The 25,614-nt window shown below is 40.4% G+C and overlaps 3 protein-coding genes and 1 long non-coding RNA gene across 4 annotated transcripts; all 4 read right to left on the bottom strand.

Moving 5' to 3' along the window:
- Positions 1 to 376: 376 nt before the first annotated feature.
- LOC118406475 (polycystic kidney disease protein 1-like 2) lies at positions 377 to 11,772 on the bottom strand. The gene is made up of 20 exons (XM_035806529.1): positions 11,754 to 11,772; positions 10,943 to 11,118; positions 10,208 to 10,432; positions 9,220 to 9,739; positions 8,853 to 8,971; positions 8,377 to 8,607; positions 8,085 to 8,300; positions 7,700 to 7,857; positions 7,335 to 7,513; positions 6,944 to 7,095; positions 6,640 to 6,766; positions 5,934 to 6,112; positions 5,713 to 5,824; positions 5,074 to 5,288; positions 4,541 to 4,715; positions 3,607 to 4,188; positions 3,149 to 3,379; positions 2,783 to 2,867; positions 2,298 to 2,536; positions 377 to 2,036 (listed from the first exon to the last, which is right to left on the bottom strand). Exons 1-20 carry the CDS (start codon positions 11,770 to 11,772, stop codon positions 1,507 to 1,509), a joined length of 4,470 nt encoding a protein of 1,489 aa, XP_035662422.1. The 3' UTR covers positions 377 to 1,506.
- A 516-nt stretch (positions 11,773 to 12,288) lies between these two features.
- Positions 12,289 to 14,069, bottom strand: LOC118406701. Its single transcript, XR_004830074.1, has 3 exons — positions 14,022 to 14,069; positions 12,854 to 12,912; positions 12,289 to 12,406 (listed from the first exon to the last, which is right to left on the bottom strand). It is a non-coding gene; the product is annotated as an uncharacterized LOC118406701 (long non-coding RNA).
- Positions 14,070 to 14,209: 140 nt separating this feature from the next.
- On the bottom strand, positions 14,210 to 16,832 carry LOC118406474 (tenascin-R-like). The gene is made up of 7 exons (XM_035806528.1): positions 16,818 to 16,832; positions 16,088 to 16,214; positions 15,604 to 15,882; positions 15,274 to 15,415; positions 14,710 to 14,864; positions 14,464 to 14,583; positions 14,210 to 14,217 (listed from the first exon to the last, which is right to left on the bottom strand). The coding sequence occupies exons 1-7, from the start codon at positions 16,830 to 16,832 to the stop codon at positions 14,210 to 14,212; spliced, it is 846 nt and encodes a 281-aa protein (XP_035662421.1).
- Positions 16,833 to 19,734: 2,902 nt separating this feature from the next.
- Positions 19,735 to 25,044, bottom strand: LOC118406473 (P-selectin-like). The gene is made up of 13 exons (XM_035806527.1): positions 24,843 to 25,044; positions 24,421 to 24,600; positions 23,557 to 23,727; positions 23,208 to 23,378; positions 22,819 to 22,989; positions 22,097 to 22,267; positions 21,657 to 21,827; positions 21,427 to 21,549; positions 20,941 to 21,063; positions 20,416 to 20,538; positions 20,274 to 20,280; positions 19,928 to 20,112; positions 19,735 to 19,784 (listed from the first exon to the last, which is right to left on the bottom strand). Exons 1-13 carry the CDS (start codon positions 25,042 to 25,044, stop codon positions 19,735 to 19,737), a joined length of 1,848 nt encoding a protein of 615 aa, XP_035662420.1.
- Between the last annotated feature and the right edge of the window lie 570 nt (positions 25,045 to 25,614).

Genomic DNA, 25,614 nt, shown 5'->3' with positions numbered 1-25,614 from the left:
GCCTGTCGTACACATAGCACAAAGATAAGGTCTCTTTTAGGACGTAAATCTCAACCCTTTTATCGCACATGTAAGCTTTGACCAGGGCTGTAGGATGATCTTAAGTTTGACATTTTTACGACCAATTTCGAGAGACTTTTCCACATAAGTTCCTCAAAATACACTTTGCCAGTACCTAAAGAAGGCTTTTTTGTTAAACAGAAAACTAAATCGAGTCTACATTCTCTACACTATTTCCAAACTAACCAAGGCATTGTCAGTACAGAGATGACATTTATGAAGAAAACTATATCATGGAGTAAGATATCTAAGGAGAAGTTCAATTTGTGACAATTTAAGAAAAAGCTTTATTGACGCAACAGAAAGTACATCGGCTTTCGAGCGGTAAACTATCAAAATCTACTATTTATCGTGAAATTCTACTTACTAAGCAATAAATGCTGACATACCTAATGTCACGACCAGGAAGGACGAATGTAATGGGGTTCATTATATTTCCTCATACCAAAGTAATCCTTTTTTGTACAAAGATATCACGCTAATCAAATATGATGATAATCAAATATGGCTATGGCATCAACCTACTGACGCGTGCCTAGGCGCCTGTGATGCTGGTGCGTTACGCATGGCGGCGGTTATACACTATACAATACAATACAAACAGATGACTCCTTTCACATCTTTAAACGAATCATAGAGCATGTTAAGTATACTGGTCCCAATTGGTCACCGTCGAGCTAATCTATTTACACAAACATATCTCATCATTTTCTTATACAGACAAACACACTACAAGCCCTCGGTATCGATGATCCAGCTTTAACAACAAGATACACTTTGTTTTGCATTATATATATACATGTAACGTTATATCATATACATAATAAAGAAAAGCATGCGTAATTTAAACTAGTCAAAACAGCAATAGTAATAATGTAAAGTTACTGAGGACACTCTAGCTATGTAACAGTGTATATAACCAACTGGCAGGAAACCGGATGCCATATTTCTTGATATGTAATGCAATGCAACAATCCATTACAATTTTGATAATGTTTAACGTTATAGCGATAAGTATCTTAATAGCCTCACTGACGCAACGTATACAATACCAATCAAGCTTAGAAATAAACCATTTTACGCTATAATACATACTGTGTAAATGCGTTTCTTTTATGAAAGGTACTCATGCAATGTTTGACACATGAGAAGTAGACTTACCATTTCGATAATGAATATGCTAAATGATAAAGGTTCGTACTGAACTCATCATTGGTATCACATGCCATCGTTCTAATTCATCTACAATTCTATAAGCTCAACAAGTCATAAATAACTGACTGGATATCACTGGATGTCAGTCATAAACTATTTTTACGGCCACATAGTCTTGCATGTACGTCATAAACGAATCATAATTACACCGACGAACCACAGAATGATGTTTGCATGTTCTTTACGGAGAAAATTCACAACAATGCATAGCCATGATTTACGGAAATGTTGCTATTCATCATTGTTCTTTTTTTGCATGCGCCGTATGGCAATTTTCTGTCGCAGTTGGCTTTCGAACCGGCGTCTTTCCCTCCTCTGTAGTTGCTCCAGTCTTGCCTCAACCGCTTCATGTTGTTCCATCAGCACTTGGGCGTTCTCCAAGATGGTCTCTTTTTCATCCTCGGGTTTCAACCCTATCTCCTTCCTTCTTTCCGCCATTTTTCTCTTCAACAAGGCCTCGACACGTCGCCTACTTTCATTCTGTGCTTCCTCAAATCTCATCTCATCGTCTTCATGAGCTCTGAGAAGGCTCTGAACTTGCTCCTGGATACCATGAGCAGCTGATGTTTGCAGGGATTCTTGCTTGGATGTTCCTTGTGATGGTTCCGACAGGAGGCGCTGTTGAACAACATCGTGATTGGGTGGAGTCGCAGATGCACGTGTGTTGGGGGCCCAGAGGCAGTGTGTAACGTCAGAGATTTCATCCAAAGATTCCTCGATCATTCGCAAGTTTGTATCTAACTCGGCAAGTTTTACTTCATCTGCGAGAAAGGCACACGTAATCAGTATAGATTCAGTAATTTTTATTGCAAATTTATGAACGAAGGCCAAATGCAAGCGGATAAAACCGGTACATGAATTACAAAGTTCTACTTCTAACAATCACTGAGTGGGTAGATTTGGGCAGGAAAACAAGAATCGAACATTCAAACGTATTGTACAATACAAATGGCATAGGAATACCAATTGCTCGCTTGTAATCGTATCTTAGTCCCGTAAAATGCTATGATGAGTCTCTTTACCTGTTTGTACATCCGTCCGTGGTGGCAAGTGGACTCCAAACATTTCCTGGAAGCTTCTCCAGACGTAATCCACCAATTCCTGGTCATGGTCGTCGTCAATGGACGCACCGGAAGCTATAGCATCACAGATGATGGTCACGAGGAAGTTGACGAGTATTATGAAGATGCATATCATAAACAAAGAGAAGAAGATTGGGCCGACTATTGGATTCGCCTCCAAGATTTCATCAGCAAAGAATCTGAAAAAGAATATTGCCAAAAAATCTAACTCCAGTACTATTTTGTTATTACATGTGCTGCCACTGCATCATCCTTGAAACTGAATACAATTCGTTTAACATGTTTTTGTTTTAGACTAAATGATAGTCCAATCTTCGTTTGTGTTGCATTTCGCCTGACGTTTATCAGATAAACTCATGAACAAAACACCAGAATAAAAATGGTAAGTCTGTTATGAAAAATAGATAAATAAGAAAGAGACAAACCTGCCCAGCAACATCTCAAATAAAGCCAGCATGGTGTCCAAGACGTTGCTATAGGCCGGCAAATGTGTTCCAAACAACAAAAGTCCTAGAAATAAGGGGGGGGGGGGCATCTAATTAGCTGCACAACATACCGGACAACTAGCATATGAAACTACACACAAAAACGTTTATTCAAATCTTCATACATTGTTTAAGCTATCTAACCAATTGGCCAACTACGAGTATTTCAGAAGTGTATGCTATTTCATTTAGTTTCTTTGAAACTTTATTGCCTGCGATGCCGAAGAAAAGAAATAAGCGTTCAGTTAGTACCCTCTTGCTATCACAACCAAACAGATGATAAAATTTCCAGAAGGAAACTTTTACCAGAGCTGGTAAAGGCCACGAATGCTATAGCGCTTGTAACTGTGAAGCTCATCAGGTCGTTCTTCATGGCACCTGGCAAGGCAATGAAACCGGCGATGGTCTTGCTGAAGCGGACGATTCGCAGTAACGTCAGTGTAGTGATGAAGACCACAATGGCCAGAACGTGCTTGAAAACGTCATCCCACCAAAACGCGGAACTTAAGTCCACAAACCTATCTATTCCAAGTTCATCTGTAAGATACAGATTGGATAAAGGAAACTTGGTTGTATCGTTTAAGTGTAATTGACCAGTTTGAAAAGTGTACCAACAGTGTAAACTATACCCAACGTGGGCAATGACGGCAGCCAAAGATAAACAGTAATTTTCTTCCATGTCTCATGAAATAGATGCGTATACCATGTTATCTCCTCCGTTTACTGAATCTTTATGCTGTAGGCTATGATGTTCTACAACATACCTGTAGCCTCATTTATTTTCAGCAGTGCTGCAGATGCAGAGTGGTACCTTATTCCAAAGGTACAGACGACAGCTGCAGATCCAATAACGCTAAGAGCAGCAAAAACGTTCCAGGCAGAACGGAAATGTGTTATTCCCTCTCTCTTTATGGATACCACCTCCTTGATGATATGGACCAGAAGCAAGGCTATGAAGACAATGTGAGCACACAACATGCCGTAGTCAGACGTGTCTTCATATTGGAACAGCCTGTGTGTTTCAACGGTTGCAGATGTAGAGAGATGACCAATACCTTCCTGACGTACAGTCATTCTGAGGCTACTGAACAACTTCAGGGATGGGTGGTAAAAGGACAGGTCGAGTACCAGATACTGTGTGTATTTGTCGATCCACTGGTTATGCTGGAGCCTGAGGAAGACCGATGCTGCCACGGATAGAACATTACCAGTGGGAAGCTCCATGATGTACTTAAGCGAGCAGTCCGGGTTGTGTGACACCGTGTCACTGGCATTGAATTGCCAACATGTAGATGCAGCATTTCCGTTGGTAACCACCCAACCATTTTCAGGGTATTCTCTTTCTTCTGCAATAAAAAATATTTTTAATGCTGGAAATCCTTGAAATAATCTATTTGGCATATATTCGTTATAAAGATTATTATGCCAAACAAAATGGAGATACAAAAGGAATCATAGAACCCATTAATATCCTAAGATCACAGAAACAATAAGACAAGAGTGCCAAGCCTAATAATATATATAAATAATACAGTCCAACGATTCGAGGGAAATGCTGCACGAATCTGGGACGAGGCAAGAGATTGGTTCCTACTGGAGCAATACGTTTCAAGGTTTATGATGAATCTTTGTGGCTTGAGAGTGGTGATCAACAACAACCAAGACAACTTGGGAGAATTTTTCAGTTCACATTCTCACCTGGAGCCTTCCTAAACTGAGTTAGGCGCGGTGGACCGATTCTGAATGCTTCCGTATACAGTGGAAACTGTCGATCCAGATGCTTCATCTTCCACCCATTGTACCAGAACGACGGGTACAAAACAGGAAGGATGATCTCCTCAGTCCATGTCCAGAACTCGTCAGCAGTGGTGATCTGTGGCAAAACACAATAAAGTTATACTATTGCATGAATGGAAATGTATTCACATAACCATATATCTAACTGTCAAAGAAACCCTGCTCTAAGAGAAGTCATTCCTAGCATTTTAGCAGAAATGTTGTGGCAACTGAACGCTGTGAAACATATGATTGATCGAAAATCAAAAGAAAAAGAAAATAAAGAAGAATATCACTGTCCATCATACGGTTTCTTATATCGAACTTAAACATCTTGAAGCATTCTATGTACTAGTCACATGTTAAGTTGTAGAGATAGGATGAAAGAGAATGATACTATTGTTTACCAATTACCATACGTAAATGACTATGGGGATGTTCCTTAAGTGACCTACCTCATAGAAACCTTCTATGAACGTGCTCGACAAGGTCTGCGATGCGTGGAAAGCAAGCGGTTCTTTGTCGTGGTGGCTGATGTAAAACAGTACCACGACAAACATCAGCAGGAGGATGAAGTCCTTCAAAACGTGGTAGAACCGACGCCGTTGTTTACTCTTGATTTGCATAGTTTGTGCAGGAGCAGTCATAGGTGGATGTACCTTTCGTGAAGCTACAAATACGTAAAAATGATTCCTAATGTAAATCTTGCAATATAGATACATTAACAGAGGAATTTCAATTACAACAAGACAACAACAAGCTTTATTGACACGACAAAAAGTACAGCGACTTTTATATGGTCAGCTATAAACTACACAATAAAGAAAGAAAGCATACAGAATAGATCTTAAAATTTTACTGATTAAACAATATAGGATAATGAAATTCTACTAATTAAAAATATAGGGAAACAAAAAAACCTCCATACCATCAGGTGGGTTACATGGTTAACACGTGCACATAACGTGTCAGGTTGAAAACTGAACCCTTAGTTATAACAGAATCCATTAGATTCACAGAGGAAGTTACATGATTAGCACATAACATACTTTGAAACCTGAAGCCTTGATCAGAACAATATCCATTAGAAATACCTTTATGGTCCCAAAGCTGTGTGTGTAGTTCTGCTTTGTTGATATGGTACGTCTTCTGTGTCTTAGATGACTTGGTGCAAACCAACGAAGCCAGGATCGCCAAGACCAAAATCTGTCGGCATATATCAACAAAAAGTCATATTTCTTTGTCCGTTTAAAGGCACAATTTGCGAGAGTGTATTTTATTATCTAAAATTGGTATTATCGAATGCCAACTTTACCTGGCCAGTCTCTGTGACAAGGCTTGATAGGCCGAATGAAAGGAAGAGGGCCTTAAGCCAGGCCTCACTCTTCTCTCTACCCCAGTCCAGACTGTACAGGATCACAAAGAACGACGACACCATAGACACCAGCACCACCAACACCCACGCCATGTACTTTGCCAAGTGGGACAGTCGCTCTATAAACAAGCCATTCGGCAGAGAACAAGGATGAGATATGTATGTTTGTCAGCGAGTAATACATAGTCCAATTATGAGACAAATAATTACTGTCATTCAAATAAGTTTAAGATTCTCGCAATATTAATTCAGCCCCTGGCTGCTAAGAGAGAGTAGTCGGCCAAACCAATAACAATAACAACTAGAAAGGCCGACATTTGCTTGAGAGCAAATGCAGCATCTTTACATTTCAGCCATCTCCCCCATGCAACAATAGAATGTTCCAACATCACCCATTTGAAAAAAATCACAAAAAAGTCTTTGACATGACATGACATCAATTCACAACTAACGGAGGTCTGAGTGCCTCCGAACTCTTGTTTTGTAATGTGATGAAGAACATTGTGGCATTGGACTGTCGGGGTCTAGTTTAGTGTCTGCCATGAAGGACAGATCATTCTGGAAAACTTGTGCTTTGGACTGTGTCTCACCGGTGTAACCGGATGAATTATGATGATGATGATGATGAAGAACAAAGTCAACCTACCATGTGTAGCATGACGTCGTGCACCTAGCGTTGTGACGGGCGCTGGTAGCTCAATCCGGAACAGTTTCACCGGTACCAAGGCAACAGGTACCACCATGAGAGCAGCCATAACACTGACGTACAGCTCCTTATAAAGTATATATGGAAATTAAGTCAGATATATTACTGGAAAAAATGATAGGTTAAAGCAATTGTGATTGACGTGCAGCAATTGTGCATCCACAAATGGAATTACTTCTAGAGATACTAATGCGAATATAAGTTCAGATTGAATTCTGGGGTGCCGGAATAAACTTGATCTTACTTGAAGCGTGAATTGTACGAATCCCAGCTCATACACAGTATTTTCGACGAGCACCCCTGTCCCACTCTTGTACCACATGGCGCTGGACAGCATCATGGTGTTGAAGACAGCCCAGCAGCACGACAGGCGTTTTGTCTTGGAAAAACTGGACCCTGAAAAATAGGGGAAACAACAACACGACATCTGAATACCCAGTCATTGATATTCTCTGTATAAGGAAACATAGTATTTTGATAGGTGGACGGAAAGTAGCTATACGTTTGTCTATATTATGTAACTTGTAAACAACATCTAACCAACATGATAACACAATCAGGAAGCAAAGTTGATGAACACAATTGATTCTATTACGAAACATGCTTGGATTATCCTATCTCTGATGCAAAAATACCTTCAGGTGACACAAAAGGAGAAATCCACAAGTGTTGATCGTAGAACACTGCGTCTGAGTTCTCACGGAACAGGCAACTGAAACTTTGCAGTTGTTCTGGGGTCGCCACATGTAGGACCTTTTGAATTTGCCCGTCACTTCGGACGTCAGACAGCCAGTCATAACAAATGAATTGATATCTGTAAAGGACGAGAGTCTTTGATGATTATATTATCAAGGCCGACATTTAGACATTTTGTATAGGAATAAAGGCTGAAGAATCGCAAGCATGTAGCCGCATGTATTCAAAACATGGACTGAACTGGTCCCATTATATATTTCTATGTCGTGAAGCAACATAAAAGCCTAAATTGACTGCTTCGTACACTTCATCTGTTTGTAAATCCTTGACAATGATGTCCTTCAGAAACCACGAAGCTTCATCAACGCCAGTGTTGTCGTGCCAGATATGCAGCAGTTCCAGATGTCCTAATGACGTCTTCAGGGGCATGATGATGTCGTACGTGCCACCTCGTAACAGCGACTGCAAATTAAAAGACACGGCTGTGTCATGTACTTGTCTCAAGTATTGAGGAACGGTAGCCACCCCCCCCCCCCGCCCCCTTAGGAGACCTACCATCTCAAAGACGTACGCATTCAAACAGTTGACGTAGATGATGAACTAGACATACACTTGCGTACAACGGTAGACATGGATAATGGTGAACAAGGCGAAAAGGCAAAAACAAAGGACAAGAGCCCTAGACTTACTTCTCCGCCGGTATTCAGCACTTTGGCTGCGGTTTTACCCCTTGATCCGAATATATTGAAGCCGATTCTTGCCGAAGTGCCGGCACCAAACATGGAGCCGGTGGAGACGGTTATCTGGTACAGATATGGGGCTGGCATCCTGTCCGGGGGGAGGACGGACAACAGGGGTAACTGCCTTTTCCTGCTGAGAGTCGCTGAACCTCCACTCATCTTTTCCTGAAAAAAAAAAACAGTAGACTAGACGTGCCATTTGGCCATACGAATTCCCACGAAATGTTGGTAATTTACTCACTCGAAGATGCTGAAAGTCCACATTGAAGATGATGATCAATAGCAAGTAGAGAGCCCACTCGCTGATGACCGTGTAGAAAACAATGTTGCTACTGAGGCTCTCGGAGTCCGCGAATACGCTGTCAAAATCAATGGAGTTTGGAAGCAGATGCACGGAGCCGGCTACGGCAGCCTTGGACCCGGGGAAGCTGCAATTACATCTGATGATACTATCAGATAGCTCCACGTGGACCTGATGACAAAGAAAGCAATATAAACATCGTATGTTTTTTTGGGGGGGGGGGATCTATCTTAGAATCTTATGTCTTAGAATCCATTACAAAACTATTGTCATATTGATCGGCTTATCATAAATCCAATAGCATGTGACGAAACAAGTGTGACCAACCGCAACTTAATACTAAATACGAGGCATCACAAATTACTCTTTGTGCTTCTGATAGCTTGATAAGATCAAGGAGGTTATGTTTGGCATACCCCACACGCTGTAGCTTCCCACTTCTCCGGTGTGTAACCCCAGTCCACACAGCTCACTGTTGATGCCTGGAGTAGGTACTCTTCGGGCCAAGGTGCAGTGTGCAAAAGAGTGGGGGGATCTGTAGGTAAATATGTTGCATATAGAAGATAAGATAGTTTCTTAACTAAGCAGATAGAAACTTGGTGGAAGTTTGAGATGGACAGAGATCTAGTGACGACACAGGAAATGATTACGTCTGTAAATTGGGGGAATAAAATGCACTTTTGTAGTACATGTACGAAGAGTAACTAAATTCAGACTATGGAGCAAACAACTTGAATTTTGCTGCAATTATGTCACTGATTAAAATTTCTCATGGGGGGTTACCTGATTTCTGTATCCCAACATACAGTCTTCCCTTCTGTCTCTTCACATTTGGAGTAAATGTTTTCAAGCTGCTCGTGCCTCGATGCCAAGCCAGAAGAACATCTTCCTCCTTAACAACCATCTTGTCGTCATACAACTCTTCTGTGGGTGGCGTGTCGTAACGGAAGTACAGCAGGTAGGTTGCAGCGTGATCCCACCATGACAAACGCATCACTACTAGAACGGTTGAAGACGGAACGTCGAATGTATGAAATGCCATCGTCCTGTTGCTTCTATACCCACCATTGGAGCTATTTGATGTGTTCTGCCACGGAGTCCCAACCAACCCACGTTCCCCAAGCTCACGTTTCTGACGTCTCGGTTGTTGCAGATCTAAGAATTCCAATTCTAGCGGAATGGTGACGGTGAGCTGTAGAGAGCAACGTTGACGTCCCAGGGAAAACATATTCACGGCTGTTGTGACGTTTTCCCCGAAGGTAGATGCGTTCCAGGAAAGCAGATTCTTCTTCATTACTACCATCTATTAGAAAATTCAAAACCGGAAAACTCATATTGAAAACAACTAATTGACAGCAAACTAGCCTGGTATTCATCCTATTATTATCTAACTCCGATTTGCTTCCCTAACGAACTTACTCGCGGCATCAAGAGCTGTCTACCACTCAAAAATCATATCCGCAGCATGTCCAGAACTGGAAATATCAAACACGGAAGTTCCGCTGTAGTACCGTAACAGGCCCAAAATCTAATCGTTCCCAGGTCTCAACAAGAAGTTATGCTGGTCTTCTACATACATACAAACATAGATATATGTACACACATACAAACGCTACCCAAAACATAACCTTCTTGGCGAAGGTAATGATCGTGAAGCAATAGGAGCTAGAATAGGCTAACAGCAAATAAATTATGAGTGCAAAACAGAGTATGCTTTTTTTTAAACAGGAGACGTCTCCAATATTTGACAATTTGAATGCCTGCTACTAACCTTAGCGTCAGTATCGCCAAACGCCGAACAGTTAGTAGAAGCTGACATGGTAACTTGACCCACTTGAAGTGTCACATTATTACCAGTAGTTGACCTTGCAATGACGACGGTGACATCGTCGTTTTCAAATGTTGTGACGTAATTCTCCATATTTGGTAAGATATCCAGTAGACTGTTTGCTGCTCTGTCAATGGCTCCCATCAGAGACAACGCAGCATCACGACTCTGTATGTTAAATACACATTTGCGAATAATGAAAGGTTTACAGTAGAGGTTTAAGTTTATTATGGTACAATTATGTACATATGTTCTCCATGGTATATAAACATTACTCTCCAAGCAGAGGTTGAATCGCGCAGATATAGTAGTAGTCGGAAAAATTACACGTACGCTCTTCTTCTGAGGCAGAGGTAAGAAGAGCGCCCGTGTATTTTTTCGACTACTACTATATCTGCGCGATTCAACCTCTGCTTGGAGAGTATATAATTAAACATGGCTCTCATAGTTTCAGCACCAATAGCGTTTGACATTGGCGAAGTAACTGAAGTTATCCAGCAAGTAAGTATAACTCATGGTTGCGTGTGAAAAAATTTTTACCACTACAGTTAACAATGTTCTAATCTGTAATTTCAATAAATCATGATCAGTGTTTAGTCTAACTTTTAGACTAGATGAAGGTCAGCCAATGCTAGAAGTAAAAGTGGCATGAAAAAAAGAGGTTAGGTAAATGCTAACCTGAAGTTGAGATTTCAACTGCTGGTCCTTGATGTTCTTCAGCTGCTGTTTTGGTGACACGTCCACTGAATGTACATCAATGCCATCCATGTCAAACAGGTGTACGGAGTCATCAACAATAGTGTAGTTTTTGGTGGGAAGCATTTGTACCAGGCTGGACACAGTGTTTCCTACGACTGAACAGAAAAGTAAAATTCTACTCAATAAAATTCTTATTTCATGAGTGAAATCTGTTCATGGTCAACCCTTTCAAGGTCTCATGTGTTTGAAGTTCCTATCATAGAATAGAATGGGATTATGAATTTTCCTCGTAAACTACAAAACAAAAGTACGTAATTTGCAGATGTCATATATATGCATGTCAGTCGTAGCCATGGTTATATACAAGCCCTAAATGATGAAAATCAAGTCTGTTGTCCCAAATTAGTCCATTGGGCTGAGGAAGTACAAAATGAATCCCTGTGCATGTCTACCAGCTTTCATTGAGATGGAACAGACCATTCTGCTACCAGTAAGAACATGTAATGCTGCAACACATGCAAAACGTTCCGTAGATCCCAATTCGATAGGTTTCCTCGGCACATCAAAACATGTACCTAATAGTATCCACATACAAAAATTATAACAATCCATCGACATGATCTTGAATCATAGGTACGTAAGTACAAATACAAAGATACAAAGCTAAAAAGGAGGCTGAAGTTCTTTTTTAATTGAGGAAAATATTGTATTATAACGATTATACGTAGGGTATAGCGTGCTGTTGTTATGGTAAAAGAATAATGTCCTATCTGTTATTCCTGATACTCACTGTCATTTATCTTCTCCATGTTTGTAATTGTGGATCCTTGTGAGGCTCTGATAAGTTCAGAAGACATGCTCAACAGATCTACAGCTTCCTCCTGTACGGAAAATGTACAATGGTAATGCTCAAGTTCACGCCGTATACTAGATAGCTGTATACAGCAAACATTAAAGGACTTGGAAAATGGTCACAGTAGACAGATATCTACTACAGACAAGAATCTAAATACTTGGGTTAACGGGCGAAAATAATCTCAGAACAATCAAACTGTGGCTACAATATCCAGGTTCATTCTCCAAGTTGTTTGATTTTTGAATGGGAATCAAACACGCGTGGATCAAATCACATGGACTTTAGTTGTACATTTGTGTTCTAACGTTACATGTTTTTAACGGAATGTTGCTATCGTAACCTTTTTTTAATTCATATTTTCCATACCTTGATTTCATCACAAGCGTCATGCTTTTATTGTAATCAAAAGTGGCGTCCATCAAAATCCCATAAATATATCCTACCCAGACGACGAGAGTGTCGGAAGAAGACGGCGTTGACATCCCTGTTTGAACTAAAGGAGTAATTGCTGCTACGATTCCGATGAGAGTTTCTATAGGAGCCTCTTCGCTGACGTATCGGTCTACTTGTGCCTTTAAACGCCGTATCTAAGCAGAAAAGAAACTGAATTACTACAGAGAACCCTTCCAAGCAAACCTAAGAATATTCACAAATAGATGAGGGACACAATTATACGCCTTTGGGGATATATACAGAGTATTAGAAGAGCATTAGGTTTGTGTTCTATGTCCAAGTTATGGATGATATAGCGAAAATGATGATGGATTGATTAAATAGGCAATTTCTATAATACTGTTTCACTAAGTATGGCTAGTGCGTGATAACATTCTCATATAACAAAGTGAATAAAGTTCATGTATATGGTCTTTGGCAATTTTTCTTTTAAATGAACTTTTTAAGTTTTGTTGTTACTGAATGTAACATAGATGTGAAGCCCAATGCATTTCCAGTAGCATGACACAGGAAGATAATCAGGGTGTGCAAAATCGATATTTTTGATGTCATATTCAACTAATGTTAAAAAAAGTCATTACCTCTTCATGAGGACTAAGCTTCAGTTCAGGAGTCTGTTGTTTCCCTCCGTTATGTTGAACTGAAAAATAGTAACGATTGCAAATAATCTTTTATTTTGTTTCATATATTTTATCATTTACTTGAGTGTCCAGGCAACCGCAATAACTTCAATATCAAGAAACAGACTTTCCTATGAGGCTAACCGTTTAATAGAAGCTTAATTGACACTAGCCTGGAATCCAGCCGCGTTGTGCTTTGGTCGCTTTCCTAATGTACGCTTCCTGCCTGTGTTGGCAGGAAGCGTACCTTAGCGGAGCAACCAAAGCACAACACGGCTGGATTCCAGGCTGAATTGACGCAGGAAGAAGTGCAGTGACATTCTTACAGTCGACTATAAACTACAAGTAAGGATACAGAATAAAAAAATCTTAAGATTCTAAACAATACAGGGCAACAAAAATGTTTATACAATCAGGTGAGGCTAAACGTGTCATTACCTTTCCTAATAACAAAACAATATTTCATGTATTTATGTATTTGAGAACGATATATAACATTTGGTAGCACAAAATGATTTTCCACACATAATGAAACTTCATGGGATCTGTTATAGAGTAGTTCAAAAAGACTAATCTGTATAGTGGGACCGCGTGGCACGATCGGGAGCGCGTTGGTCTCAGGCCCGAGAGGTCCCGGGTTCAAATCCGCTTGCCGTGTCACCGATCTTGTGCCCTTGGGAAAGGCACTTTACACGACTTTCCTCACCTAACTCAGGTGTAAATGAGTACATAGCTTCGGCTAGTGGCAGTGACAGGCCTTTGTTGTGGTGACAGGCCATAGGGGCATATTCGGGCATGACGCACCCGCCATGACACACGAGTCAGGGGTAGGAGGAACCCCTTACATCCTTGGTCGGAAGTCCTCCTAGGAGACGGAAACTCCAAATAACAAACCTGCATCTGCTGGGGCCGTCTTACACGTTGCAAACAATTGCCCCTGTAGGACTTAGTGCGCCAGTGGACGAGAGGGTGGTGGAGAAGGAAGTGCACACCCCTCCTTCACCTTAAAAATAAGTGCAGGCCAGGCAGACGGGTCGCCTTAAACCCACCCTGTCTGCCTACCATTGTCTTCCGAGACAGACGGATGCCAAAACAAAAAAATCTGTATACATCCCTTACTAATACACACCTGGTGATGATATGGTTGAAGGTGGCGCCTTAGTTTTGGGGTAGAAATCTGTAAAAGAATATAGAAAATGACTTGTGCGATCAGTAGTTTATCTCCATTTTCATTTAAAAGGTGATTACAACTGCCCAATAGAATTCTGTCATGTTATAAGATATAAAGTAAGAAATGATAATGATACAAATAGATCTTCAAGCTCCTGGCCTAGAACAATATACAGTTAACAATGTGTAAATGGAAAAAAAAATGAGTTTCCTAGTCTGACCAGTTACTGCAATCGGCGTTGTAGTCTCCAGTTGCACCAACTTAAAAGGGCGTAATTCTGGCGTAGATTCTGAAAAGTAAACACAAGCAGTTCAATAAGTCTGGAACTGTGAGTACGTCTCAATTTTTAGAAATACAACGGTTATGTTTTCGATACAAAGGATAATACCAACGTTTTTACCTTTTATCTGTGGAATGGATACCAGATTTTCAAACCAAAATGCTGTGGCTTTGATCTTCAAATCCCCCTTGTCTGTTGTTGTCATCGCAGGGGCTTTGGAGCTTACAGGTGCTTCGGTGTCTATAAATGAAAGATGAGAGTTTTCTTTATATTGGCTAACGTTTTAAGACAGTAGATCATGCAGTATACATTTAGTAGTTTCATTCTCAGCCACAATAATGATTGATGAGATACAAGGAAACGTACCTGTATCATGATCATCAGCGCTCACGGTGTCTGTCGTACCAAAGATCACAGCTTCCACACTACGTCCGTACATGCTGGCGGCTGCAATCCGGATGAGGTGCTCCGTCATTGGTAGGAGCTCCGTCATGTTGAACTCCGTTAGGGTAGCGGGTATACTGCAGTAAGAAAGAGGGCATACAGCGACTGAGAAGTTTACTTACTGATCATTCTGATTAACTTAATCTGCAACATTGTGATGACTAAGGATGGTAAAACAACCATAGTGATGAAACATTCGTACCCATCATTGACTCACCTCACCTGCCTTTCGTAGGTCTAAAACACCTTGTAGGTGATTGAAAGGATTGAAAACAAAACACATACAAGTTGACCCCCCCCCCCCTGGGATATAATTGATGTGTTCAGTTCTGATCATTACATTGATGCACTACACTCGGGAGTATATCATCGTAAAATCGACAGTAAACAGCCAAGTTGCCATAGATAAAACTGACTTAACATTTGTTGTAAAATGTACAATATACAATTCTTATTATATATATTACAACGCGACATTTCGCTCACCTGAAATGCATCTCCCTCTGGCTTACTTCTTCAGTTACTTTCATACCATAGGATACCACAGCTGCGACAGGTGGCGTCCATACCACATACATCCAGGTGGAGGAAACGTTCCTAACTTTCAGTTCAGTGGGTGGGTCCGTGTCTGAAATATTGTGACATTGACATAAATCTGCATACAACAACAACAACAACAACAATAACAACAACAACAACAACAATAGTGCCCCTGCAGAAGACTTGCCTTCTTTCGTCTAAGAGTGTCTTTTCACTTAAGATTACACGTCCCAATTTTGGCATTGATAAACAGGATACTTGTTGCTTTCCTCTTACCTGTGATAGCTGTTAAGATTGCGTCTTCACTCCTTCCAAACCGACTAACCGCTGTCAAACTGATGGTGTATTGGGTGGCAGGGACAAGTTCTTGCAGCAAAAACGTATCGCTGCTACCGGGAAGGGTCAGGGAACTCATCCATCGCCGTTTCCTGCCTTGTTCGTGACTTTTGTACGTGAGTTCGTATCTAGTGAGCTTAGCTACTGGTGGGATCCAGGACAGAGCAAAGCTAACGGACTCGATATCCTCAATCTTAAGATCTAGTGGAGCATCGGTATCTGAAATTTAAATGCCAAATGTAAGAGATATTAGAATCAACAAAACTGTCTTATCCATATAGATTCATTACCAATTCATAACTTCGTGTATATCGAAAACAGATAGCATAGAATGTTTCATCCCGGTGAAAGATTGCAGAACAGAACAAGTCAATGATAAGCCACAAGCATCGAGTTCTACTTAAGGTGATGAATAGGATCCCACCTGTTACTATGGTTACGTTTGCTTGTGGTCCATCGATGTACGCACTGATGCACTTCACTGCTATGACGTACTCTGTAGCTGGGGTTAGAGAAGTGAAGGCAGTGGAGACCGCAGTTTCAGGCAGATGCTGTGCAACAATTGTGGTTGCAGTTTCCTTGTCTATTAGCCACACCCTGTAGCCAACCACGAGCGCTCTTACAGGCAGCAACCATTGAACAATGGCTGATTTTGGACTGATGTGACTTACACTGAAGTTTGCAGGAGGTGGTAGGCCTGTATTTGCAATAAGAAGACGTTTGACAAAACAGTATCTTTTTTATAATCATTCCCAGCGTAAAGTTACTGGAAAGCTTATTTACAGGCTCATGAGAAATGACAATATTAGATATAATTCCTACATGTATACAACTTGAAAATGAATTATTCAAACGTCAATTCATTGAGTGCTGTGTAGTAACAACAATAGTATAATCACCGGTAATACACTCTACACTGGTGTTAGCACTGTCATTCCACAGTCCAAAGGCAAGGACAGTAAAGGAATACTGCACTCCGCTTAACAATCCGGAAATCGTTGCATTGGTGCCGTTACCACTCCAGAGGGACGTCATCAACGAGGACTGATAGATTGCTACAAAAGAATTGATTGTGATTCGCTGTCTAATGTAATATACATGTGCCAAATAGACATGATGTGAGAGTGCCAAGAATTACAAAACCAAATCATTACCCAAATCATCACCATCTCGAAATGTAATAACTTGAATAACAAAAAGAAATCTCTCTCTGTGGAATTCCATCCCTTTTGGACCTGACCGGTGGTAGTATAGGGTGACTGGAAGCGTACTTTAATCAGGCTAGAAATCTATAAAGCAACCATAAGGGACTAGGACGGAGAGTACGAACCGGTTGTAGGTATGTACATGATACTGTAGCCGCTGATGTCAGCAACTGGTTTGATCCATGTTAAAGATACGGACGTTGTTGTTGTTGACGAATATGAAAGATGCGAAACAGGATTGAATCCTGCAGGTATGAGAATGTGATAGGCAACAATGAACGTCTAATAACATTTATCGTCTTTTTATTACAGGTGGTTTTAGGCATGTATTATGCACACCAGTGTGAGGTCATATAAAACATCTAGAAAATTTTAAAAAGCTAAACAAGTGTATGGAGACATTGATCTTGTCATTTGTTGGAATTACAAATTAAAGTAATGTGAATATGTATTACTAAAGCTGTAATCATCAAATGTATGCATGGTGTCACGTACTGACACTAGTACTGTGATGTATGTAATTGGATAAAAGATTGTTAAAGGGCGCGCTCTGCTCTTTTACTCTGTAACAAATTCAATTATAGCTTACCATCACAAGCAAACCAGTCCACATCAATGCTATACCCAGCTGCACAGTAGCAGTTAAAGCTACCAACAGTGTTGTTACAGAACTGTCCGCAGCCACCGTTCGCTGTGTCACATTCGTCAATATCTGACAAGAATAGATGGGAATTACATGTCATACATATAATGTCATAAGCTTTCGAACGGCATCAAAAATATATCGTGTTTTTGTGACAATGACAATGTTGTTTAAGAAAGTATGCTTACCATCGCAAGTAAGCTCGTTGATATTCAGTATGTAGCCAGCATGGCAAAAGCACTCATAACTACCAACGGTGTTGTTGCAAATCTGCCCACAGACACCGTTAGCGGTATCACATTCATCTATGTCTGTTATCAAAGAAAGAAATTGTAGTTATGATACGTATGTTGGTTTCTGTAACATCATTTTAGAAAAGTTCCTCAGTGGGGTGATAATCATGGTAATAGCAATATCAGAAACTATGATGAAGCATGGACCTAAGCGTTAAAAACAGACGTCTAAAATATAAGTCCCGGATTCCCCTTTTCGATTCCTAGTCAAAGTACAGTTTCTCTTTTAACAAATGTATAATTTCGACAATTATATGTCTTTATTTCCTTAGCAAGATGTAAAAAGCCCTGAAACGATGTACTGCTAGATAGTGGATATCAAAAGTAAATATTGAGAAGTTACTGATTGATATTGCAAAGACCTACGTACCTTCACAAGCGTAACCATCCGCGTGCAACAAGTAACCAATGCCGCAGACGCACCGAAAACTCCCAATGTTGTTGTCACATATCTGCCCACAGCCACCATTTGCCGTAGCACATTCGTTGATATCTGGATAAATATCAAATGTTAACATTTTAGAAAAATCTATCTTAGATCTTTAACGCAGTGGAATGCAGTTTTTAGTTTGGTAATTTAATTAAGGAAACAAATGTAGACGTAATAATAAGAAGACAAAACAACTTTTCTGAGAAATACAAGAATTGACGATAACAAATATGTTTATTACCGCCGCATGAAAACCCGTTGGCGTCCAAGATGTAGCCAGTTCCACAAGAGCACTGGAAACTCCCAATGTTATTGATACAAGTCTGGTCACAGCCACCGTTTGTAGTGGTGCATTCATCCACATCTGCATGATTTACATATCAAAAGTGTTAATAGTTGGCGACTCGAACAAGACAGAAAATCGACATTATCATGTTAAGAACTTACAGCTCTCCAACAATAGTTTCCCTAGAAGCAAGTTATATCTTAATGTGACTTTTAACAGTCCATGTTTTAGCTTGATCCAGAACAACTGATTACTTACCGTCACAAGCGAAGTAATCGCTACTTAAGATAAAACCAGTTAAGCAGGAACACCGAAAACTGCCTCTAGTATTGGTGCAGGTCTGATCACAACCACCATTCAAGGATGCGCACTCATTCACGTCTGTGTTAAGAAACAAAAGTAAATTTATGGAAGAGTTATCACACGCGATGCTATCATAAATTTTCTTTTCATAAATAAAGATTTCTGTGGCTACATAAAATTGTAGCATTGCAATAGTTTTTTTTTTGTAATATGAATTTTAAGCTGGGATCGTTCATATCTTCGAATGCTAAACAAGTTAATGTTAATTTATGAATAAATGATTTACCCTCATATCACGCAACTAGTCCCCCATGTATGTTATTTATACGCAAGCAAATAAAGATGCCAATGAAACGAAGTTAGTTACTATTTATCGGAAAGAAACGGAAGAAAGCATATTTGACAAAATATATAGATGCCCACCGTTACAAGAGAACCCACTATTATCTAAGATATATCCGACGCCACAAGAACACTGGAAACCCCCGAGAAGATTGGTACACGTTTGTTCACAACCACCGTTGACATAAGCACACTCGTCCACATCTGTATACATAGAAAAACAAGATATATGATTTTGCAGCACTTACTTGTACACCACATACTTTCTCAGGGGAGTGAAAAAGGCCATTTACATCAGAGCCCACCAACCTTCCCTCAACCGAGACGGAGGCCGATACCGACTGCCAAGCACCTTTGACCCTTTGCTGACGTCACACTTCCGGTCTGGATGCTTGACTTAGGCTTTGGGTCATTTCAACTTGATAAGGATCAGAGGACTGATCGAAAGCTTGCTGGTAAGCGCTTTATTTTGTGTACGGATACATGGATTGAAATTGTAACATAACGCACGGATAACTTGTTAACGTTTTATGGTCAGTTTGCTGATTTCCTCGGGACAATGGCTACTTCTACATCTCACTGACAGGTTTGCTAGAGAGGGAAGGATGCGGTCGCAAAGCTAGGAGGGAAGATATCAGAACTACTTAAAACTTAACAAGATGTGCACAAAGAACCGAACCGAACAGAACTGTTCATTGACGAAACTTTGACTGTCTGAACATTTTAAGCTAACAGGAATGGGATATGTCCTGAAATACTTACCATCACAAGCAAAACCATCGCCATTCAAGCCGTAGCCATCTCCGCAAGAGCAATAGAAACTTCCGATCATATTGTTGCAAATCTGCCCACAACCTCCATTCGCAGATGAACACTCGTTAACGTCTACAGGATGAAAACAATGGATTATCGCAAACCCCCAAGTAAATATCCTTACACAGTCCATACTACAGAATTGACAAAATGACTATTGCTAAAGCCACATGGATCCATACTGTCCAAGTAGAGGTTAGGGTCCGGCTGTTTTTTAGGTTTTGACACAGCAAGATAAAATACAAAATAGAAAGCCCGATAAAACGAATAAAAAAACGTTAAAAACAGCCGGAGCCTAACCTCTGTTTGGAGAGTAATGAACCCAAGCATATTTGTAAGATGGCAAATTTTTAATTCCATGTAATTGCCTCATCTAACTAGAAAACTAGAGAAGATGGTCCTATCTATGCTGATTATACTTTGTTAAAGTCTCCCACCATCACAAACAAATCCATCGCTGCCCAAACTATAACCATTTCCACAGGAACATTGGAAACTGCCGACAGTGTTGGTGCACATCTGCTCACATCCGCCGCTGGCAGCATGGCATTCGTCCACGTCTGCATTGAAAACAAACAAACTTGAATATGATAAACATGCCTTCGTTCATCTATCAATGTGCTGTAGCGTTTCATATATGCTGAGATCAAATGCTGGAATGAAAACTCAGTCAGTGAAAGTCAACAAATCTCGCATGCCTCATACGTGCCTGCATTGTTCTTACAATAGTAACTGCAAGGCGGGTTCAAGACCAGTATTATCATTTTTGGCGACGCCTCAGTCTATAGTGTGCGACCGCTTGTCAGGAATTCCCTTAATTGGACAGGCATGAAAGGAATTTAGAATCCGCGTGTGCGTAGTTGCATCATGCTAGTCTGCATTCTTCCGTTCCCCAAAGGGGATTCCCAAGCACACGGAAGTGTCTAGGAGAGTGATTACGGATTGATATGAAAGATTCTCACCTTCACAAGTAAGACCATCAGTATGTAAGGTGTAACCGGTCCCACAGGAACACCAGAAGCTACCGATAATGTTGCTACAGTTCTGCTGACAGCCACCATTTCCAACAGTACATTCATCAATGTCTGAAAAAAGGAAGAAAAGGGGGATTTCGATGTAGAGTGATGTATTTGTATGCATAGGAGAATAAATCACTTATGTACCATCTGTTGCAAAAAATTATATAGATAATTCCTGTTTTAAGTCTGTTGCTTTTGAACTGTGTAGTTGGTGACAAATTATTTTCTAAATAGATATAAGGGGCAATTAACGCATCAAGCCTTACAGGTTCCTAGTTTATCATATGAACAAAAACTAAAAGCCTTCTTTGATTTAAGTTGAATGAAGATATTATATTTCCAACGGGTATTGCCTCATCAAGCAATGTAAACTTTGAAAGTCACATTTTCCATGAAAAAAGCCTTAAGAAGTACAATGACGACTCTCACCATCACAGGAAAGGCCATCCACGTTCAGGATGAAACCTGTCACACAGGAACACTGGAAGCTGCCCAGTGTGTTGGTACATACATGGTCACAGCCACCATTTGCAGTTGAACATTCGTCAATGTCTACAAAATGGCAAATAGAACATAAGTTACATTGTCAGCACGTGATGAACAGAGAGATGTTCTTCAATCAACATTATTTTTCCTTCTTCTATTGATGTAAGTCTTACCGTTGCACGAGGGGACGTTACTGCTCCATGTCCGGTCTGCCTGACAAGTAGAACTGGACTCTCCTGCCAGATCATATCCTGAGTTACACGTGAATGTCACCACGTCCTGGTAGAAGCTGGAGCCGCCCGAGTCACCGTTTACAGGAGACGGCAATACCGGGCATTGCACACCTGATAAAGAAAGAAATGCGCTCATTGAAAAAGTTTTAAAACTCGGCTGTTGGCGAGAGATAAGCCAAAAAAATTCCCTGTTACATGTAGAAGACGACTAGAAAGAATATTGACAATGCTAATTACTGATAACATTTTCATGAAGCTAAGGACACATTTACTATACTGACATTAATACGTTGTGACAAGTATGCAAGAATTCATAATTCAATATGATTTCCATGTCACTGATTGTTCCAATTTGCTGTCATGGTAAAGAAACATCTTACGAGTACAGGTCGGGACGATCCCATTCCACGTGGAGTCAGCTTGGCAAGTCACGCTGGAAGTTCCAACAAGGTCGTACCCAGGATTGCACGTGAACTGTACCACATCCTGGTAAATTCTGTCTCCAGTCATTGCACCATTTACGGGTGCTGTCAGTATAGGGCACTGTATGGCTGAAATAAGAGTCAGAGCTTTCGAATAAGTGTTACTTTCTAAGCATGCAAAACTATTTTTCTTGAAAATGTTCTTTTTCATGTATATATCTTCCCTACATGTAAAACGCTAAACCAAGCATTTGCCAATGAAAAGTCATATTCACATTCTAATGATAATGATTTGCCAGTGTCGACGTCATAGAAGCAAATACAGGTTTCATGCATGTATGTTACTGTAACACTTACACTAAATCGATACAGATGTAGATCTCCTTGAGGACCATTGACCTTTGTCAAAAATCGTTGAGAAACTTGGATAATGTAAGGAAATATCGGAGTCTAGTAAAGCAATGAAGGCAATAGTTCAGTGAGCAATGGTAATAATAGTGGAAGATGGAATAGAATATACCATAAATGATTTCATTTTATTCATCCTGCTAATTAATATATTCCACCTTTTTGGTGTAGAAATTATGTGTATGCGTCAGGACCATTTTCTGGTTTGGACCAAACAAAGATAGACTTACAGGCTTGACATATTTGAATACTTCTATTGGTAAAAATCCTACCATTGCATGACGGGGTGTTACTGCTCCATGTTCGGTCTGCCTGGCAGGTAGAACTGGAATCTCCGACCAGATCATATCCTGAGTCACATGTGAACTGAACCACGTCCTGGTAGAAGTTGGAGCCGCTCGAATCACCATTTAAAGGAGCCGGCAACAAGGGGCACTGCACAACTGGCACAGACAAACAAAACCCGTTTAAACGGCAAATTTATACATAACTGACAAAAAGAATGGACTAAAAGAGTTATGAATTATACTCACTGTGGATTATGGCAGCATTTCTACTGAGGTAACTTATTACTTGCATGATAGCAACAAGTGCCAATCTTTATAAACGGTGCTTTTAACTGTCATTCGCATTCAATTATATGATATGATTTGTATCTTACGAGTACAGGTTGGGGTGCTTCCGCTCCATGTGGTGTCAGCTTGGCAGGTCGAAGTGACGCTTCCATCAAGCTCGTATCCAGGAGCGCATGTGAACGTCAACACGTCTTGGTAGAAATTGGAGCCACTCACGCTTCCATCGACAGGAGGTGTCAACGTTGGGCACTGCACGGCTGATGCGGTGAAACAAAAACCTAAGTCGTTGCCAATTTTGACATTGTTGGTTCTGGCAATTAAAATTCTATCAATTACATCGTCATAGTCGTATGACAGGAAATGACGTTAACATTCAATGTATGACATTTTTTGCCTGTTTCTGCCTATCTACATGTGATCAGGTTTGTAGCTTACGAGTACAGCTTGGGAAGACTTCATTCCATGTGGCGTCAGCTTGGCAGGTCACACTTGAACTTCCAACAAGATCGTATCCAGCATTGCATGTGAGCGTCACAACGTCCTGGTAAAAGTTTGATCCAATCCTTGCCCCATTGGCTGGGGCTGGCGGCAGCGGGCACTGCACGGCTAAAATGTGGAGAAATGGAGAGATTTTTCAGACAAGAATTGAAACAATATATATATGTATATATATATATATATATATATATATATATATATATATACATAGATAAATATATACCAATATAATGGCAATGACAATGTGGAGATTTGTTAATTTCTTTCATTTTCATTTTGTGTAACTTAAACCATAATTAATATTATCCAGATTAAGGGGAATGTCCATGACAATCCACATATTTCTGCCCCCCTCCTGCATGTATATCTCCTGTATTATCATATTGTTCTTGAAAATAGTTAATTGTAAATTCTTGCTCTAAGGATATTTGCAGGTAATATGAAAGAGAAACAGACAAATAGTGTCGTTAACAAGGTAACACGTTAACTCGTAAGTTTATCTGTGTTGGTAGAAGTCATTCTGACGTCACAGAAGGAGTGGATTGTCCATTCCTTGGCTAAGACTGAATACGATGAGTTGAAAATTTGAGTCCAATTTTGTGTTGGAAATTACAGTTTTACCCTATCTAGAAAGATAGCATGTTCCTATTCCAATCTAAAAGCGAGCTCTAAATAATACCTTATTGAGTTTAAATTATTTTATTGAAACAGTGGAAGAGGAAGGATTCCACTTTTTCTCCTATGTGTGGGTTTTGTGATACTAAAAGGAGATTAATAGTACATATGCAGAAAAAGCTGAACCTGCGCAGCTGGGAGGACTGTTACTCCACTTGCCGTCGACCTCACACATGATTGTTGTCGCTCCTACAATATAATATCCTGTGTCACAGTTGAAGCTCAGGACATCTTCGTAGAGATTGGAACCACTCGCTGGTGAGTACATACCATTTAATGGATGCGACATTGCCGGGCATTGTATTACTGTAAAAAAAAAAGACAGAATTGATCATTCTTTAACATGCTCGAGCTGTGGATATTCTCAAACACGTGTGAGGGAACATTTGTAAAGTAACATTACCTTTCCCATTACCTTTAACAATATTGGGACCAGGAATCCGAATCCAGAGCCTCTAGTCAACAACCCTCAAATGTAAGTCAGTAAACCACCATGTTTACGTCATTTTAGCTACTTACAGTTTTCCGTCAATGTCGGAACATCTTACGTGTGCATGTCGGTGGGGTTCCACTCCAGGTGCCATCAGCCCGGCAGGTGAGCTGGGATGCACCTACAAGGCTGTATCCCGTGTGACACGTGAAGGTGAGTACGTCCTCAAAGAAGTTGGATCCGCTCACGGTACCGTTTGTTGGTTTGATCAGCTCGGGACACTGTACAACTAAATGCGAATATAGAATATAGAATGCCATTATGTCTCCTTATACCATATATTCATGAGCTGCTATGACCTTTTCCAAACTTCAGACCCTAGATAATTTCTTACTGCTTTCTTCAACGTGTTTGTTATGTCAAAACGAAACTACTTTTAGGGGTACACCTCTTCATCCCTGATGAAGGTTCAAGGTTATTTGATAAAAAGAAACAAATGAAGAAACGAATGAAATACCTGTCTTGTACCTTTATGTTCTTAGAAGCTAAGTAAAGACCATGACAACAAAGCAATGGTACAATTACAGTGACACAAGGTATCTTACTACATCCACAATGACTAATGTATACTCAAGTCTGGTATGTATAGGTTCAACTTCTTCTCGTTGACAGCTGTAAATTCAGAAACAGATGGACCTTATAACGCACAGTTGCATATTTAACCCTATCCAGACCTAGCCTCCTTCACCGGCCTCTCTGGGAAGCTTGTCAATTTTTTTTTTTGGGGGGGGGGGGGGGTAGGCCGATTTCGCCTAGCCCGTACAAGCTTTCCGGTGTATATTCCTTTCCCGGCATATATTCCTTTCCCGGCATATTCACGGTAAAAATCG

This window comes from Branchiostoma floridae, chromosome 19, assembly GCF_000003815.2.
Source record: "Branchiostoma floridae strain S238N-H82 chromosome 19, Bfl_VNyyK, whole genome shotgun sequence".
NCBI lineage: Eukaryota > Metazoa > Chordata > Leptocardii > Amphioxiformes > Branchiostomatidae > Branchiostoma > Branchiostoma floridae.
Note: the sequence above shows the minus strand (reverse complement) of the source record. Positions and strands in the feature narration are given on the sequence as shown.